The sequence below is a fragment of the Sapajus apella genome, unplaced genomic scaffold, assembly GCF_009761245.1.
Source record: "Sapajus apella isolate SASKATOON/1434 unplaced genomic scaffold, GSC_monkey_1.0 scaffold44, whole genome shotgun sequence".
Lineage (NCBI taxonomy): Eukaryota > Metazoa > Chordata > Mammalia > Primates > Cebidae > Sapajus > Sapajus apella.
The window spans coordinates 20,437,728-20,453,477 of NW_022436984.1; the positions used below are offsets into that span (position 1 = coordinate 20,437,728).

General features: G+C 52.1%; 1 protein-coding gene across 6 annotated transcripts in view; it reads left to right on the forward strand.

Moving 5' to 3' along the window:
* TTC7A (tetratricopeptide repeat domain 7A) overlaps positions 1 to 15,750 on the forward strand; it is a 156,383-nt gene that overhangs the window by 120,189 nt on the left and 20,444 nt on the right. For all 6 annotated transcript variants that reach the window (XM_032239477.1, XM_032239481.1, XM_032239476.1 and 3 more), the window contains 3 exons: positions 7,230 to 7,346; positions 10,810 to 10,907; positions 12,608 to 12,742. In XM_032239477.1, coding sequence (XP_032095368.1) covers positions 7,230 to 7,346; positions 10,810 to 10,907; positions 12,608 to 12,742 — 350 coding nt within the window. The remainder of the gene's footprint in view (positions 1 to 7,229; positions 7,347 to 10,809; positions 10,908 to 12,607; positions 12,743 to 15,750) is intronic.

The window sequence follows — 15,750 nt, forward strand, 5'->3', positions numbered from 1 at the left end:
ATAATGCCCCCTTCTGTTCATTCACCACACCTGCTGCCACTTCCCGCCCATTCCCCACCTCCCCCATCCCCACCCCCACCCCGCAGAGGGTTCCCAGAATGGCCAGGAGCCAGAGGGATCAGGAAGAGCCACCCAGGGTCCAGTGAACACACATGGGACCAGTAGGACCCAGAAGAATGGAGAGTTTCCAGGACACCCTACAGCTTCACTTCCTGGAGCTGCTTGGATCCTGGGAACCCCCACAGTGTTCCAGGCCTTGGTGAGTCCTTGTGACTCAAGTTTCCTCTTCCTTTCTTCAGCAATTTGTTGAGTGATACGAGAGAGCAGGCACCAAGGATACAATGATGAGAAAGACCTAGTCCCCACCCAAATGAAGGAAGAATCTAGCAGGAAGACAGGTCTGACAACAGCAAAGACGACTGAGAATGACAGCTAACCTCTCTTGTCGGGTGACGTGCACCAGACACAGGCTCTTTCCCTTAGTCCTCCCAGCAACCCTCCTGGGAAGTACCATGACTGTCCTGCCTTGCAAATGAATAGCACTGTCAGACGTTAAGGCACCTCTAGGAAGCAGCAGAGCCTGGAAGTATACCCGCATCATCTGATGCTAAAGGCCTTGTCTCAACAGGGAAGTGGCTCCCTCACGTACATGGCATTTACTGTGTTCAAGTGTTCATTGTGGGTGCTACAGGGGGTTGCTTTCAGGAACATGAAAGTAAAAATGTGGACCTATCATGCTTGCTGCCCACACAGCCTGTGTGTTTCTCTGCAGCCAGCTCTGCTGTGCCAGCTTCCCCCACCACCAAGAGTGGGGTGCTGGGGTGAGCAGCCAGGGAGGAGACGCAGGAAGGGTGAGGATTGCTGCCCCCAGGTAAAGGGATGGATATGACCTCTCACCCCAGGACTGTGCTTGGCTTAGCCAGAGTCATCACAAAAATGTCCTCCATTTACAAGATAATGATTTTTTTTAAGTTTTTGGAAAAGCCATACCCAGTTCTGAAGAGTCTCACCCTAAGATCTCTCCTCTTTATAGCAATGAGAAGAAATTGTTTATCTTTGCCTCACATGGGAACAGCTCCAAGTCTTAATCCTTTTGACAAATAATTAGCAGTGTGATCCTGCCCCAGGAGTGCAGGTGAGGCATGGCCAGGAAGAAAAGGAGGAAGAGGAGGTAGATGCCAGCATTCTCCTGGGAATCTCAATCATCAGCCTGAGCAGGAGTGATTGGGGAGATGGGCAAAGCTGGTGGCCTGTGGCACAGCCATTTTCTAATGGGGAACAGAAACACCAACCTCACTGGTCTCTGTCTTCCTCCACAGAATCAGGGCTGCCCTAGACGTACAGACCCTGTGGGCTGAGATGTCCCATGGTTCAGCAGGGGCTGGCACTTTCAGGCCACCTGAGTGCCTTTCTGTTCTGCTGGGTGCTACATCACCTGTGCAGATGACATGGGAGTCGGCAGGTTCCGGGGGTTAGAATGGTGGCCAAGGGGAAGCTGAGTCTGGGTATGGGGTGGCCAGTGTGGTCTACTGAAGGCTCTGGCAGTATCCTGAGGAGAGGGCATAACCGTTTAGAGAGGGGGCTTCTGTCTGCACTGGGGCTCCCTGCCTGGACCAGGGCATGTGTGCCACATGGCTCGAATGGGGCTGTAGAAAGTACCAGGAATGGGGCGCATCTCAGGACCCGACTCTCCTTCCCCAGCCCCAGCAGGGGGACCAAGCACATGGGGTGTTTACAATGACCCACGCTTCTTCCCCTTTTTCAGAGAGAACACTCACTTAGATGCCGACGGCATGACAAGGGCGTTCAGTCTTAGAAGACCTCAGTGTTTACTTCGCACGAGCTTCCACAGCTTAAACAGGAAAATGCTTCCAACAGGGGTCACAGCAAGGCTGCCTTTGCCCAGGACACAGTTCCTGTAGCTTTATGCATCTCCTTCCATCCCCTTCCTGTCATAAGCCTGTCTTAGGTTCCAGGGGTGGAGGGCCTAATTGAACAGGCCAGAAAGCTTGGGGCTTTCTGGGAGCCTTCAAAGGCACCTGGCCTGGAAACTTGTGTCTTGGGATCTGGCAGGCCTGCGGCTTCAAAGCAGGAGTCCCTTCCCTGTGTGCTGGAGAGCTGAATGCAGCTGCTGCTTAGAGTTTATCACAGTTCAGCCTGGTGGGAGTCCATGGGGCAGCTGACATCACTCCTGTTTTACAGGTTTGGGACCTGTGACATGCCCAGCTGGGTGACCAGAAAGCTGGGACTTTGGCTTGGGTTTCTGATTCCCGGGCCAGTGTGTATTCACTTTGACAACACAGTGTGGGGCTTGAGGACGGTAATGTGACCATTGCTGTTCTGGAATGGCTCTAGTCAGAGTGTGTAAATGTTGAAAGCTGCTAGATTTTGGTATTCTGGCATTTCGATCACAGAGACTCTCCTCAGTGATACTTTTTGGCCTTGCCCAGTGACTGTCCCCTGGAATGGAGGCCCTCCACCCCCACCACAGTCAGGAAGAGCCAGATGCTTGCACATCTGGAGCCCGCTGTTCCTCTCCAGGTCCTGCTGTCACGGGGAGGAAGACTTTGCTTCTGGGCAATTTGGAATGGAATTGGCCAGTGCTCTGTCAGCTGTGGGAGGCCCGCCCACACTGCAGCTATCAGGAATCAAGTAACAGGCTCCAGGACTAGGCAGATGCTGTGTGCTCAGCACTGTGCCAGGCGCTGAGGGAGGGCAGCGGGGCCCTGTCCTGTAGGTACCTGCCATCCAGATGGGGACGCACGATGAGGCACAGGACAAGACAAATGGTGGTTTCACCATCTATAGGCGGGGCTGGCTGCACACTGATTCTAGAATGTCTGACATTTAAAATGCTTGGTATGAGTTTATTATTAAACTCTTAAGCCTAGGTGGCAAAAAAAAAGATTATATACATAGTAGAGGAATGGAAATGGCTTCCCAGAAAGGAAGAGAACTTTGACTGCGAATTAAATTGACGTGACAGATTAACAAGAGAAAAAAACGTATTTAATTTTGTACATATCCGTGGAAGTCCCACCAAATATGAGATTTGAAGAAAGACCAGATGCTTGAAGCTTAATAGCATCTGGAGCTACAGAAAGGAATAGGGGATTGAAGTTCCTGCTGGTGGTAGAGACAAATTATAGGAGGGTGACAAAGAGGAAATGATGAATAAAGGTCTTCTTATGCAGATAAAAGTCTCTCAGGTGACAGAAGTTGTCAGGAGCAGCCCTCTTCTTTATAGATACTTCTACTAATATAAATTTCCCTCAGAGATGAAAATTTCTAGGCCAGGCACTGTGGCTCATGTCTGTAATCCCAATGCTTTGGGAGGCTGAGGCAGGAGGATCGTTTGAGCCCAGGAGTTCAAGACCAGCCTAGACAACATAGTGAGACCCCATCTCACAAAAAAATTAGCTGGGTGTGGTGGCTCATGCCTGTTAGGCAGGCCTAGCTATTTAGGAGGCTGAGGCAGGAAGATTGCTTGAGCCCAGGAGATTGAGGGTGCAATGAGCTATGATCACATCACTGCACTCTGCCTGGGCAGCAGAGCCAAACCCTGTCTCTGGAAGTTTGTTTTATAAAAGGGCAGCTTTTCAGAGCTACTTCTGTGTCTGCAGTTTCTCAGAATAACCAACTCAAAATATGCCAAAGTATATTTTGGGGTGGCATATTCTGGTCTCAAACAGTCATATTTTGGGGTGTCATGTCCTGAGCCCCAAGTATATATATATGTGTGTGTAATGTAATTAAGTGTTAATGGAACACAGTGCCACACATTCAGAGAAGGACAGTGTGGTCACATAGGGACATCTTGGAGGAGGGCTGGATCCGTGGGATTGAAATAGTTTTTTTCATCTCAGAATCCTTTATTCAAGTGGTATTTTAGGCCCAGTTGGTTTATAAGACAGGTAAGCAAGGGGAAGAGGAGCCCAGGCTTGACTACTCTATCCCATCCCCAACTGCCAGCAGCCTCTCCTTGGCTTCCCCCAGAAGTCACAGCACTCTGATGAGGCTGTGGCCACAGCTTTGATTCCCCCTTGTTGTCAGGGTGCCAGAATGTCACCCACCAGCCCTGATGACCTGCCAGGGCTCTGCCAGACTTTCTAAAGAAATGGGCCAGCATTGCTAGGTGGGTGGGCAGGCAGCAGCTACCCATTGCAGTGAACAGGATGGAGAGGGGGCCTGGGCTCCTTAGTCAGAAGAGCAGCTGAGTTGCTCCTTCTGAGGGAGTGGAGTTGTTTGCTGATCCCTGTTGGGAGTGGGAACAAGTTCTGCAGTGAACTAGAGGCAAGCCAGCAGAGGCGCAGATAACCACATCCTGACATCAGGAAGGTTGTCTTGGAGGGGAGTGTGCACAGCCCCCATGGGGACACAGAAAGCCAGAGGGTGACATCTGGTTAGGAGCTGGCTGGGCGTCAAGGGGGAAGGGTGATCTCAGCAGAGGCTACGGCACAAGCACAGCACGGATGAGTCCAGAAGCCTGTCCTGAGGTTCAGGGAGCTGCTAATACCCATGTGATCAGTATACCAGCGCCCAAGGTCATGGGAGGGTGACAGGAAGGGAGGGTGGAGCCAGAGCGGGAAGGTTGTGAAGGCCACAGAGAAGCACAGAAGGTGAGGACCATGGGGCAGGGCTCTGCGGAGGAAAATCCCTCTGGCAGCGCTCACCTGCCAGCCCGAGGAACTCTCGGGAGCAAATCTGGATCCTCCCAGGATCCTGGAGTGGAAGATCAGACCAGAGTGACTGGTGGAGCACTTGCCCCAGCCCAGAAAGGATGTGGTCGGGTTGAGAAATTCCACTCTGGGCCACTCATGCTAATGGAATGTCAGCAGCTGTGAAGATAGAGCCTGCTATTGGTAGAACTAACTTACTGCAATGCCAGCTCAGCTTTCAGCCACCACTTTGCCAGGTACATGGTGTGGTTGGGTCTGCCCTGGACCCATCCTGGCCCTCAAGGATGAAGAAAGTGAGAAGGGGGCTCTGGCAGAGAGAAACTGCTGAAGAGGAGGTGCCTACAGAGGGCAGGGGGAATGCAGTTGAGCTGGCCTACCCAGGGAGCTGTCCCCAGGAACCAGCCCAGCCCAGGGGACTTGGCTGCCCGAGAGGAGGGGCTTTCCCACCTCTCTGACACTGCTCCAACCAGCTACCCCATCCTCCACACCCCCAACCTCTTCTCTCCCCAGCTCCCAACCAAATCCCACTCTACCCTGCTTATCACCAAACACCAGCTCCACCAAGACCCCTTCCCTGTTCTTCCCCTGCACTGAATCTGATCCAAATGTATCATTTATGGCTCTCTAATTGTTGCCTTTAAGGCAGCCATTCTGTTTTCTTCCTATTTCCGAAAACAGAGGCCTCTGATCTTTGCAGAGTGCTGGATCCTTTGTAAACCTGGGGAAGGAGTACAGTGGCAGGACCAGTTGTCCCCAGCAGTTGCCCACTGGGTCATTCCTACTCGGGTCTGTGTCCTGTACCGGCTGTGCACTCAGGTCTGTGCAGTCCACACTAGGGGGATCCCGGTTTCTGCCCTTGGGACCTGATAGGAAAGCCAGGCGGTCATTAGTTATGTTCCAAGAAGGATGCGGGGCATCCTAAGAACTGGGAGAGGGGGTATTTAAAGCCAAGCTTGGGTTGGATGAAATTGAAAAGGAGTGGTATCTAGGGGACATTTTGGGGATGCAGTGAGGAAGAAAAATGATACTTCTCCAGAAACCCCCTCTTCAGAAAATCCTGGGACAAATTCCACCCTCTTCATTCTCTACCAGGTTGCAATCTAAGAGACAATGTGTGGAAAGATGGGCAGAGAGTTAGGACATCGGAGGGCTTTATGAAGCTGGGAGCCCAGGTCTTCTCAGGGTAGAGGCCCAACAGAGAGAGAAGATCCAAAGGGGCAGCTGCCAAGGGCAGGCCTGGCCTGTCTGGGTGGCACCTGTAGCCTGAGGAGTCTGGGTGACAGCCCTCCAATGGGGCAGGCCTGTGTGCTGCCCTCAGGTGGGCTGGCAGAACCACCGGGCAGTGATCAAATGCACGGCCTGAGAGTCTCGTGGTCTTGCTCAACAGTGATGTCGAGAAGGTGCTGCTGACTGGGCCTCAGTGGCTTAAACCCTCCACAGGCTGCCCAGGCAGCTGGTGTGTGTCAGTACTGCTGGCAGTACCAGGGTGAAAATGTGGCTGGACTTTCATACTGGTTACTATGTAGCCACTGTCTGGACCGCTCCAGAACCCCCAGACCTCCCTAGCATCTGAAGGGCCAACACTGGACACAGCAGGGCCTCCAGGGCTCCACCCCAGCTCTTGGTGAGCAAGTGTCATGATGCCTGTGAGAAGCATTCTGGCTGTGCCTGCTGTGTCCAGGGCAGAGGGAGGGAGCCAGCTCTACCCCTCCTGCAGTCCTGCCTCCAGGTGGGACCAGCCCTTCTTCCCAGCCATTCCAAGGGCCAGTCCCCAGGACTTCAGCTTTTCAGGTCAAAAGAAATTCTGAAGTTGCTCGCTCTCATTGCACAGTAACTGTCCCTAAATGGTGATTGAATAGGATTTCACGTCGCTTTAATCCTATCGATTATATAAGGGAGCCGGCTATTTTGGGAGATCCAAGGAAGAATCCTTTGATAAAGCATAACACCGCCTTCTTCTTGTATCCAGGGTCAGGAAGTGCAGTTTGCAGTTCCACTTAGGAGGTGTTGCTTGGGCACCTATACTACCGTGGCTGGCAAGGTGGGAAGTGGAACTCTGTCCTTAGGGGACCTCCTTGCCAGTTCCTTGCTCTGCGTTCACTTACAGATTCTAAGCCACTGTCTGGATGGGTCTCTTATCCAAGGCCCCATGCTGGGCCCTGTGGGGAATATGAGTGTAAGCCTGGCCCCACGTTCAGTAGGCACAGGGCATTGGGTAGGAAGAGCAAACCGAGAAGACCAGGACTCACAGGACAGTGCTTCAGAGATGGGCAGAATGGTACATGGTCAGGGGACATGCGGCATCAGCAGTGTGGGCACTGACAGTGCTTCATGGAGTGTTTCATGCTTTGGCAGCCAAGATGGAGAGAAACTGAAGCATAGAGTGAAAGCAAGCAGTCCAGGGGCATGGCAGAGGCTGCTGCCCTGATAGTACTCTGCCTTCTACGAGCTGGGGAGGTGGGCATGTGGGGTTGCCCTGGTGGGGCAGGTGTCCCAGGTGAAAGTGAGCCCTCACTGGGGTGTGCTGATGGCCGCTTTTCCTCCCCATAGCCTGATGTTCACCAAGGTGAAGCTGGAGCAGGTGCTGAAAGGCCCAGAGGAAGCCCTCGTGACCTGCAGACAAATGCTGCGGCTGTGGCAGACCCTGTACAGCTTCTCCCAACTGGGGTGAGTGACCGTCATTGTCTCTTGGGTTGCCAGAGGGTGGTTGCCAGGGCAACAGTCCACAGCTGGGTAGCCACCACACCTGCCAGGATGGGGAGGAGAGTGAGGCTGTTGAATCAGAGCATGGAACTTCCTGCCCACAGAGCTTTTCACATCCATAGTCCACTTTGAACCTCCTGATAGTCCTCTATGATGGGCATAAAGACCCTACGTAGGACATCGAGGTTCAGAGTGGTAAGAAGGAAGAGAGATCATTCCTGAGCACCGGAGCCAGGTGCTGGGCTTGTGCCTTTAGTTTATACCTCAGCTGCTTTTAGCTTATGCATTATCAGATTTTATTCCCAGCCCAGTGAGGAAACTCAGATGCAGAGACTTTATATATAGCTTGCCAGAGTCACTCGCCTGTTAAGTGGTAGTGCTGAGACTTGAACCTGGATCTCCTGAGTCCCAGCCCATGGAGCCTGTCACTTCTTCCTTCATTCCATTTGGAGGCCAGAAGAGGAAGTGGAGTCCTGAAGGGCCACCCCTTCTTCCCTAGTCACCCATACTCTTCATGCCTCTTGTCTCCTACTGGAGACCCTAGTCTGGGATCTGTGTCTTTCATGGGCCAGAGCAGGGTACTCTTGTCTAGGCTGAATCTACAAAAAGTCTTTGCTGAAACCCAGTGGGATGCCTGGGCTCAGCCTATGCAGCCCAAAGGGAAAGAGGGCCTCCTGCAGACCAGGGACCCTATCTCTTCCTGATCCTCTTGCCTATCTTTGGAATGGCTGGCTGTGTCATCTCCCTGAGGCCTCAGGGGACCCCATCTGTTGTGTATTTGTGTTTTCACAGAGACTCTGGGAGCCCAGAAAGCTTCCAGACTCCCCAGACGAATGTCTATAACAGTGAAATTTACAGAGGAGGGTAATCTGTTGGAGTAAAACACTTTGGGCAGAGTCAGCCCTCACTTTGCAGGCCTAGGAGACCACAGCAGAGCAGGACCAGTGGGTGGAAACTGCCAGAAGGAGGTTCTGGGATGAGAGACTTTTCAGAACAGGAATAGGAAGCCACCTGGCAGCTGGATGCTTGAGGCCGTGGGCCACACTCTGGGTGAGGGGACCTGCATTCCGATGGCCTCATTCTCCTGCTCACTGGCTGTGGCCACGTGAGCAGGTGCACAACCTGGCTCCCCTCTTGCAGGGGGTTGCCCCGGAGCTAGCTGCTCCATCTCTGCATCCTTATCTGGATGGCTGGTTGTCTCTTCCTCCAAGTGGTCAGTTGTGGTGGGACCCCTCTGAGCTGCAGCTTTATCTCCCAGCACTGAAGGCCCAGCCTGTGCCTCCCTTACAGCAGCACAATTGCAGGGTTGGGGCTTGTCACAACAGGAAGCCCCTAAGCACCTCTCCTTGACTGTCCCAAACTAGATTTTACAAGCCCTGGTTTCTGATCTGTGGCCCCATGTTTAGAAAAGATTCATCCCTATCTCCTGGGAAAGCCAGGAGAATACTGGAGCCAGGCTTCTGGTCCAGATAGCCCTGCCCTACCCTGGGTATAAAATCTAGTTTGGGATATCCAAGGATTAAGACCACAGCCTGCAGGTCTGGCCTTAGCAGACCTTGACTATCAGCCTCACCTTCCACTGAACTCCCTGGCACACCCCCTTCCTCTGCTCTGTCTGGGCCAACCCCACACTGCTGGTCTCATGTTGTAATTGCCCCTCTGGCCCTGTCTAGATGCCCCTCCTTCATGGAGCCACCAACCACCCAGCCTCTAAAATGCTTCATTCAACCCTCTCCATATGGGTCTTTGCTAATTGCTCCACTTGGACTGTCTGTTCTCCCTATCTGGGCACTAAGGGTCTTCAAGGTAGGGATCATGCAGTACACTGGCCTAGAACCAGGTGTAGTCCTGGAGATGGGCTCTCTCTGGAGCCTTAGGAAAGGCCCCTTCACAGGATGGGAGAGAGAGTTAGATGGGAAGCTGCACCCAGCCCTGCTTCCTGCCAGCCCTGCACCAGGACCTGCCCCTGTTACCTCATTTACTCCCCACGACCACCTTGTGGGATGGACATTCTCATGATCATTTTCAAGATGAGAAACCCAAGACAGAAAGTCAAGTAGCATTGCCTGGGGTCACAAAGCTGAGAAGTGTGGTCCATGAGTTCAACCTAGTGTTTCTGGCTGCTTTGTTTTCTTTTGTTATTTTAGAGACAGGGTCTCGCTCTGTTGCCCAGGCTGGAGTGCAGTGGCACAATCACATCTCACTGCAGCCTCCATCCCCTGGCCTTAAGTGATCCTCCTGCTTCAGCCTCCCAAATAGCAGGGACCACAGGGACTCACCACGATGTCTGGTTAATTTAAACATTTTTTGTAGAGATGGGGTCATACTGTGTTGTCCAAGCTGTTGTTGAACTCAGGTGATCCTCCTGCCTCAGCCTCCAAAAGTGCTGGGATTACGAGCACGAGCCACCATGCCTGGCCTGTCTCTTGCTCTTTTGTACCACACTTTGTGCTTCCTGGGAATGGGAAGGGGTGGGAGAGGAAGAACCAATACTGAAACACTGTGGTTTTGTGGATAGTTTCCTTCAATGCCCACTAAAATTCCTAGGCTCCAGTTGAAGCCAGTGTGAGCCCAAGTTAGAAGGGAAGGACACCCTGGCTTTCTGTGTGGGATTGCCATCTTGGTGCTTCTCTGAAGGAAAGAAGCCTTCTTGCCCAGGCTCGGCCTGCCTTCTCTTCTGCGCCTTCTGCTTCCGTTCTCAAAGTTTCCCCAATCGACAGGGTCAAAGGTTGTGGGCTTTCTCAGCAGTGGGAATGGGCTGGTTGGGGCTGCTTGTGCCCTGGATGGCCGAGGCAGGCTGTGCTGCTTTCTGAGCTGGAGGCTATTTCCTGGCTTCCCCCAGGTCACACTCTGTGAAAAGAGAAACCCCTGCTCCTAGCAGTACAGCAGCAGGGGACCTGGGAAATTGAGGACAGGGTTTGGGAGGACAAGATGGGATCTCCATGACTATTTGATCTGCCACCCTAGGGGCCTCTGCTGGCTCCTCTGGGGCTCCCCAGCGGTTTAACGAAGGGAAGCCTGAGGCAGGGGGTGGCATCTGGGCCCTTTTCCTTAGTAGGTTGGGGGTCACAGCACTTCTGGTGCCCTGTCAAAACCAGGCTTTCCTTGGAAGCTAGTCCACAGTCCCCACTTTTTGCCTGGCATTCTGCTAGATGTTGCTCCCCCTGGCCTGGGAAGCTTCGGCCTTACCCACTTCAGAGAAGAGAGTAGGGAGTGTGGAAGAGTTTGCAGGCCTCAGCCTGTGTGGCACACGACCCATGCTGATCTGTCCTGCCTCTCTAGTGGTATTGGTGACTTCAGCTCTGTCTTTGGGCCTGAACCCACAGCCCCAGAGCCTGTCTGAAGTGAGGCTGTCCCATTCTCCCTGCTAGTCCCAGTGACGCTAGCTCTCTAGCTCACCAGGCCCTGTCCCTCCTTTGCCTTCCAGAGGCCTGGAAAAAGATGGCAGCCTTGGTGAGGGCCTCACCATGAAGAAGCAGAGTGGCATGCACCTGACTTTGCCTGATGCCCATGATGCAGACTCTGGTAAGAACCGGCTCCTTGGGCAGCTGTGTGCATGGACCCACAGCTCACGCTCCCAGCTTGAGAGCACCAACTTGGAGAGTGACACCCAGCCAGGCCAAACCCCCCACTGCTCTTTGCCAGCTGCTGCCCAGGGGCCTTGGTGCTAAGGAGCTACCCTCAGGCATCTTCTAGGGCTGATCTTAGCTGTGGGTAGGGGCTGGCTGCTGGCCCCACAGTGGGCAGTGGGCAGGGGAGGAACCCTGCCTCCTGCATGGGGGTGAAGAAAGAGGAGCCTGACTGGAAAGGGGGTTGTGGAGCACAGGAACTGTTTCCCCTTAGGCGCAAGCCAGAGGCCACAGTTCACCTAACGTCCTCGGTAGATCAAGTCAAATAGAGAGGAATGGGCACTAAGCTCTTTACAATTCTAAGCTGAAAGCGGACTCTTTCCTGGAAAAACTCATCTTGAAACCCATGACTTGTGAAATTCAAATGAGTTCAGGAACTGCACTTAATATTTTTTAACTTTGGACCTGCTTAAAGCAGAACACCTTTATCAAAAACACAAGAATTAATCATGGGAAAGAAAGTGTGAGTGGAGTTGTATTTAGTGGAATTGCTCAGTTTTTTCACTTCGGTGGACATGAGCCAAGTTGCACCTTTGTTGTCAAGTGACAGAGTTGATTTCAGAAGCCAAACCTAGCACCCAACTTTAGAGGCACATCTCAGGGGTATATGGCTGTATGTAGAGCTTCTGTCTCCCAGAAGGGAATGGTGAAGGGAGGGAGGGAATGGTAGCTCCCTTGCAATTAAAGAGGGAAGAAGCATGAACAGTTATTAGGACTCCACGTACGCTTGTCTCATAAACTGAAGTCATCTGTGGTTTGCCCTGAGGTCTCCTGAGTTTATTGGAGCCTTTATTGCCTCTGTGAGAGAAAGAGAAAGTACTCACATTTCACCTGCATGGGAATTATAAATGTCAACAGTTTATATATCCTGAACCGGGGCCCATATCACCCAGAACTGCCACTGGGAGAGGTTTTCCAGAGGGCAGTGTTCTGACTTGAGCTGCAAGGGTCCTTCACAGCACAGCCTTGAATGGGCACCTTGATACAAACAAATGATAACAGGCACTTGTGAAAACAGAGTGAAAGTAGCCAAGGGAAGAAAAGAAAAATCATTCATAATTTGACCACTTAGACCTGCATAAATGGCCTTTCAGACTTTTTTCCATGCCCATATTTCTTTTTTATAAAAATGTGGTCCTATTCTTCTGTAACTTGCTTGTTTTCACTGAACTATATAGTGTGAATCCTTCTACATTGACATCTGTATTTGTACGTTGTTATTTTAATGACTGCAGTTGGATGATTATACCCCCACTTATTTTTAATCAATCCCTATTATTAGACAGTGAGGTCATTTCTGTTGTGTTCACTTAAAGAGTGTCTTTGCTGACATTATTGTTTTCCTAGGAATAGATTCCTAATGGAATCTCTGCCTGACTGGCCTCCAAAGAGCTCCCCTCCCCAGCTGTGGGTGAAAGGACATAGTGGCCCCTCCCCAGTGGGTCTGTGAGCTGCTTTCTGGCTGCCCAGCCATGCCACCCTACCCTGACTCAGGGTGCCTTGTCTCCCCATCGTGCTAGGCAATGATTGCTCCTGGGGCCTGCGACGTGTGGACCTCTAACCACTGCTCTACCCATCCCCTCTTGCTCTCTACAGGCTCCCGGCGGGCTTCATCCATCGCAGCCTCCCGGCTGGAGGAGGCCATGTCAGAGCTGACCGTGCCCTCTTCGGTCCTGAAGCAGGGCCCCATGCAGCTGTGGACCACGCTGGAACAGATCTGGCTGCAGGCTGGTGAGTGCCCTGGTCCCAGTGACACTCGTGGCCTGTCTGCAAGCCACGCACACTCTCAGAACCCTGTCCTGGAGAAGGGAGTGTGGTGAGGTGGGGACTCCTTGCTAGGCCCACACAGTTACAGAGTCCTGGCCTCTGGCTATGGGTCTCCTTCTCTGCCCCGTGGGAATGGTGTCTGCCTCCCTGTCCCCCAGCAAACCCAAACATGAGAGGATTGGAGGTCCTGAGAGGCCAGTCTCAGTCTCAAGAATGGGCTTCAAACCCTGGAGAGCTCAGAGTAGTCAGAGAGGGGAGGTGTAGAGGCCCCTAAGAAAGAGAGATCTGGGGGTAGAATTCATTGAAGGTAGAGGCAAGACTGGTAACTTTGAGGTGGCCATTCACGTGACTGTCCCTCTTTGTGACTAGGTGACACCATTGCCACCAGGAGTCGGAAGGCCAGCCAGTGTTAGGGAGGCAGGCTGCAAGAAAACTGGCCGCAGAGTCCCACAGACCTGGGTTCTGAAGGCAGCCCACAACTGGCTAGCCCAGATCTGAAATGAGCCAATGTGTGACACACGGAGGGTGGCCATCACAGGCACTCAGCAAAAGGTGTCAGGCTTCTGTCTCGTCCATGGCAGCCATGGTGAAGGAAGAGGCAGCGTGGCCGTGGACAGTGAGTGTCCTAACACCGGCTTATGAACGCCCAGGAGTGACTCTCTGCCAATAGTTTTGAAAATTTACCCTGACAGTGGTGTGAAAGGTGGATCATAATAGAAAGAGAGAGAACCAAGACCAAAGATGGCAAGTGCCTGAATGAAATAAAATGGCAGCAGGAGACAGAGAAGGTTGATAGGCTAAATGGAACCCTAAAGTACCCCAAGCCAACACAGCCCCTTGGCCTAGAGCTGCCCAAGTGAAGTTCTGGGCTCAGGAGTACCTCTTGCATTTTCTGATTACCCTCCTCTCTGCTCCTTCCCCATCATGGGGGGTGCGCTGTCGTCCCCAGGGGAAGTTGGAGAAGAAACCCAAAGTAGATGATCTTTTACTGGGATGTGGGGATTTAGTAAGTCAGAGTCAGAATGTGCTTGTTAGCTAAGAATCTAAGGTTTCCCACTGCATGCTTCTCACATGCGGACACATTAGTACTCAGTACACCCCTGCTCTCCCCACTGTAGTTTCTGAATCTAGAGAAAACATTGGGCAGGATTCACAGAAAGGCTAGACATGGGAGCATTTTAACAATGCAGAAACTGCCCCAGTTAGCATCTCAGGGTCCCCTCAGATGCTAGGGGTGGGCGGAGGCTGTGCTTGCTCCACAGTCAGCTTGTTGTGTCTTAAGCAGGAAGAGGGATATTGAAAAAATCCAGAGGAATAATAAACAAGGCCTCCCCTCAGGCAAAGATTCCCATCTTCTTCTAAGATGTGGAGCCGTAATGACTTCCAAATTCCAAGGAGCCACGTGGAGCCCCAGCCCCCACAGGTTCCCACCCAAGATGGGAAGCTGCATCCATGATGGGGGCTTCACCAACTTTAAAGAATGCAGCATAACACAGTGATCAGATTCTGCAGTTGTGGGTTGCCTGTGCCAGAGCTCCCAGGCCTTTCGTTTGAATGATTTGCCTTGTTTTTGGGTCCGGGGGGTGGTTTGTTTTTGTTTTGAGGCAGAGTCTTACTCTGTGGCCTGGGCTGGAGTACAGAGGCACAATCTCAGCTCACTGCAACCTCTATCTCCAGGTTTAAGTGATTCTCCCACCTCAGCCTCCTGAGTAGCTGGGACTGCAGGTACATGCCACCATGCCCGGCTAATATTTTTGTATTTTCAGTAGAGAACGGGTTTCACTGTGTTGGCCATACTGGTTTCGAACTCCTGACCTCAGGTGATCTGCCCGCCTCAGCTTCCCAAAGTGCTGGGATTACAGGCGTGAGGCACTGCGTCCAGCCTGATTTGTCCTGTTTGTTTCCTAACATCGTCACAAGCTTGCTCGCAATTCTCAGATCATATATTGCTTTACACTAGGGATGTTAGCACATTCTGGTAACTCCAAGTAAGGTTAAAGGCCCTCATGAAGCCAGTAATTAGACTTGGGAATGTCAGTAGAAACACAACCCCTTCAATCATTTGCACGTGAGCCTTTCTTCTCTGGTCATTATCTTAGATATTCACTCCACAGATGAGAACTCCGCGAACAGCATCTGAATGCTTCGAATGTGGCGCCACGTCAGGGTCAGGCAGTGTAGTATTAGGAGATCAGTTTGGGTGCATGTAACAGATCCAAAATAGCAGTGTCTTGCACAAGGTGGATGCTTATTTCTTTCTCACGTAACAGTTTAGAAATGACAGCCTTGACTGGGCCAGCGACTCTTCTCCCTAGGGTATCACTGTCGTCTGTGTGGTCCAGGATGGCTCTCTGCCACATTCACATTCCAAGGCAAACGATTAAGGAAGGAACCCCCTTCCCTATAAGGACATGTCCTGGAATTGGCACACATCACTTCCCCTCATGATCCATCAGCCAGAACTTAGTTATTTGACTGCCCCTAATTGCAGAGGGCTCTGGCAGATGTCATTATTCCGAGTGTCCCATTAAAAGTCAAGGGATCAGGCCAGGCGCAGTGGCTCATGCCTGTAATCCGAGCACTTCAGGAGGCTGAGGCAGGCAGATGGCTTGAGCCCAGGAGTTTGAAACCAGCCCAGGCAACATAGCGAAACCCCATTTCTACTAAAAATACAAAAAAAATTTAGCTGGCCATGGTGGTGCATGCCTGTATTCCCAGCTACTCTGGAGGTTGAGGTGGGAGGATCACTAGAACCTGGAAAGTCAGGGCTACAGTGAACTGAGACTGTGCCACTGTACTCCTGGCTGGGCAATGGGAGTGAGACCCTATCTCAAAAAAAAGAGGTCACGGGAGGGGATCTGTCATGCTAGAAGAAAGGAGAATAGACTGGTGACTGGTGCACAGCCGCCACGGCCAGTAAAGGAACATGAGAAGGTGTCCCAGCTCTTTCATTCTGAGCATGAGAGGATTCC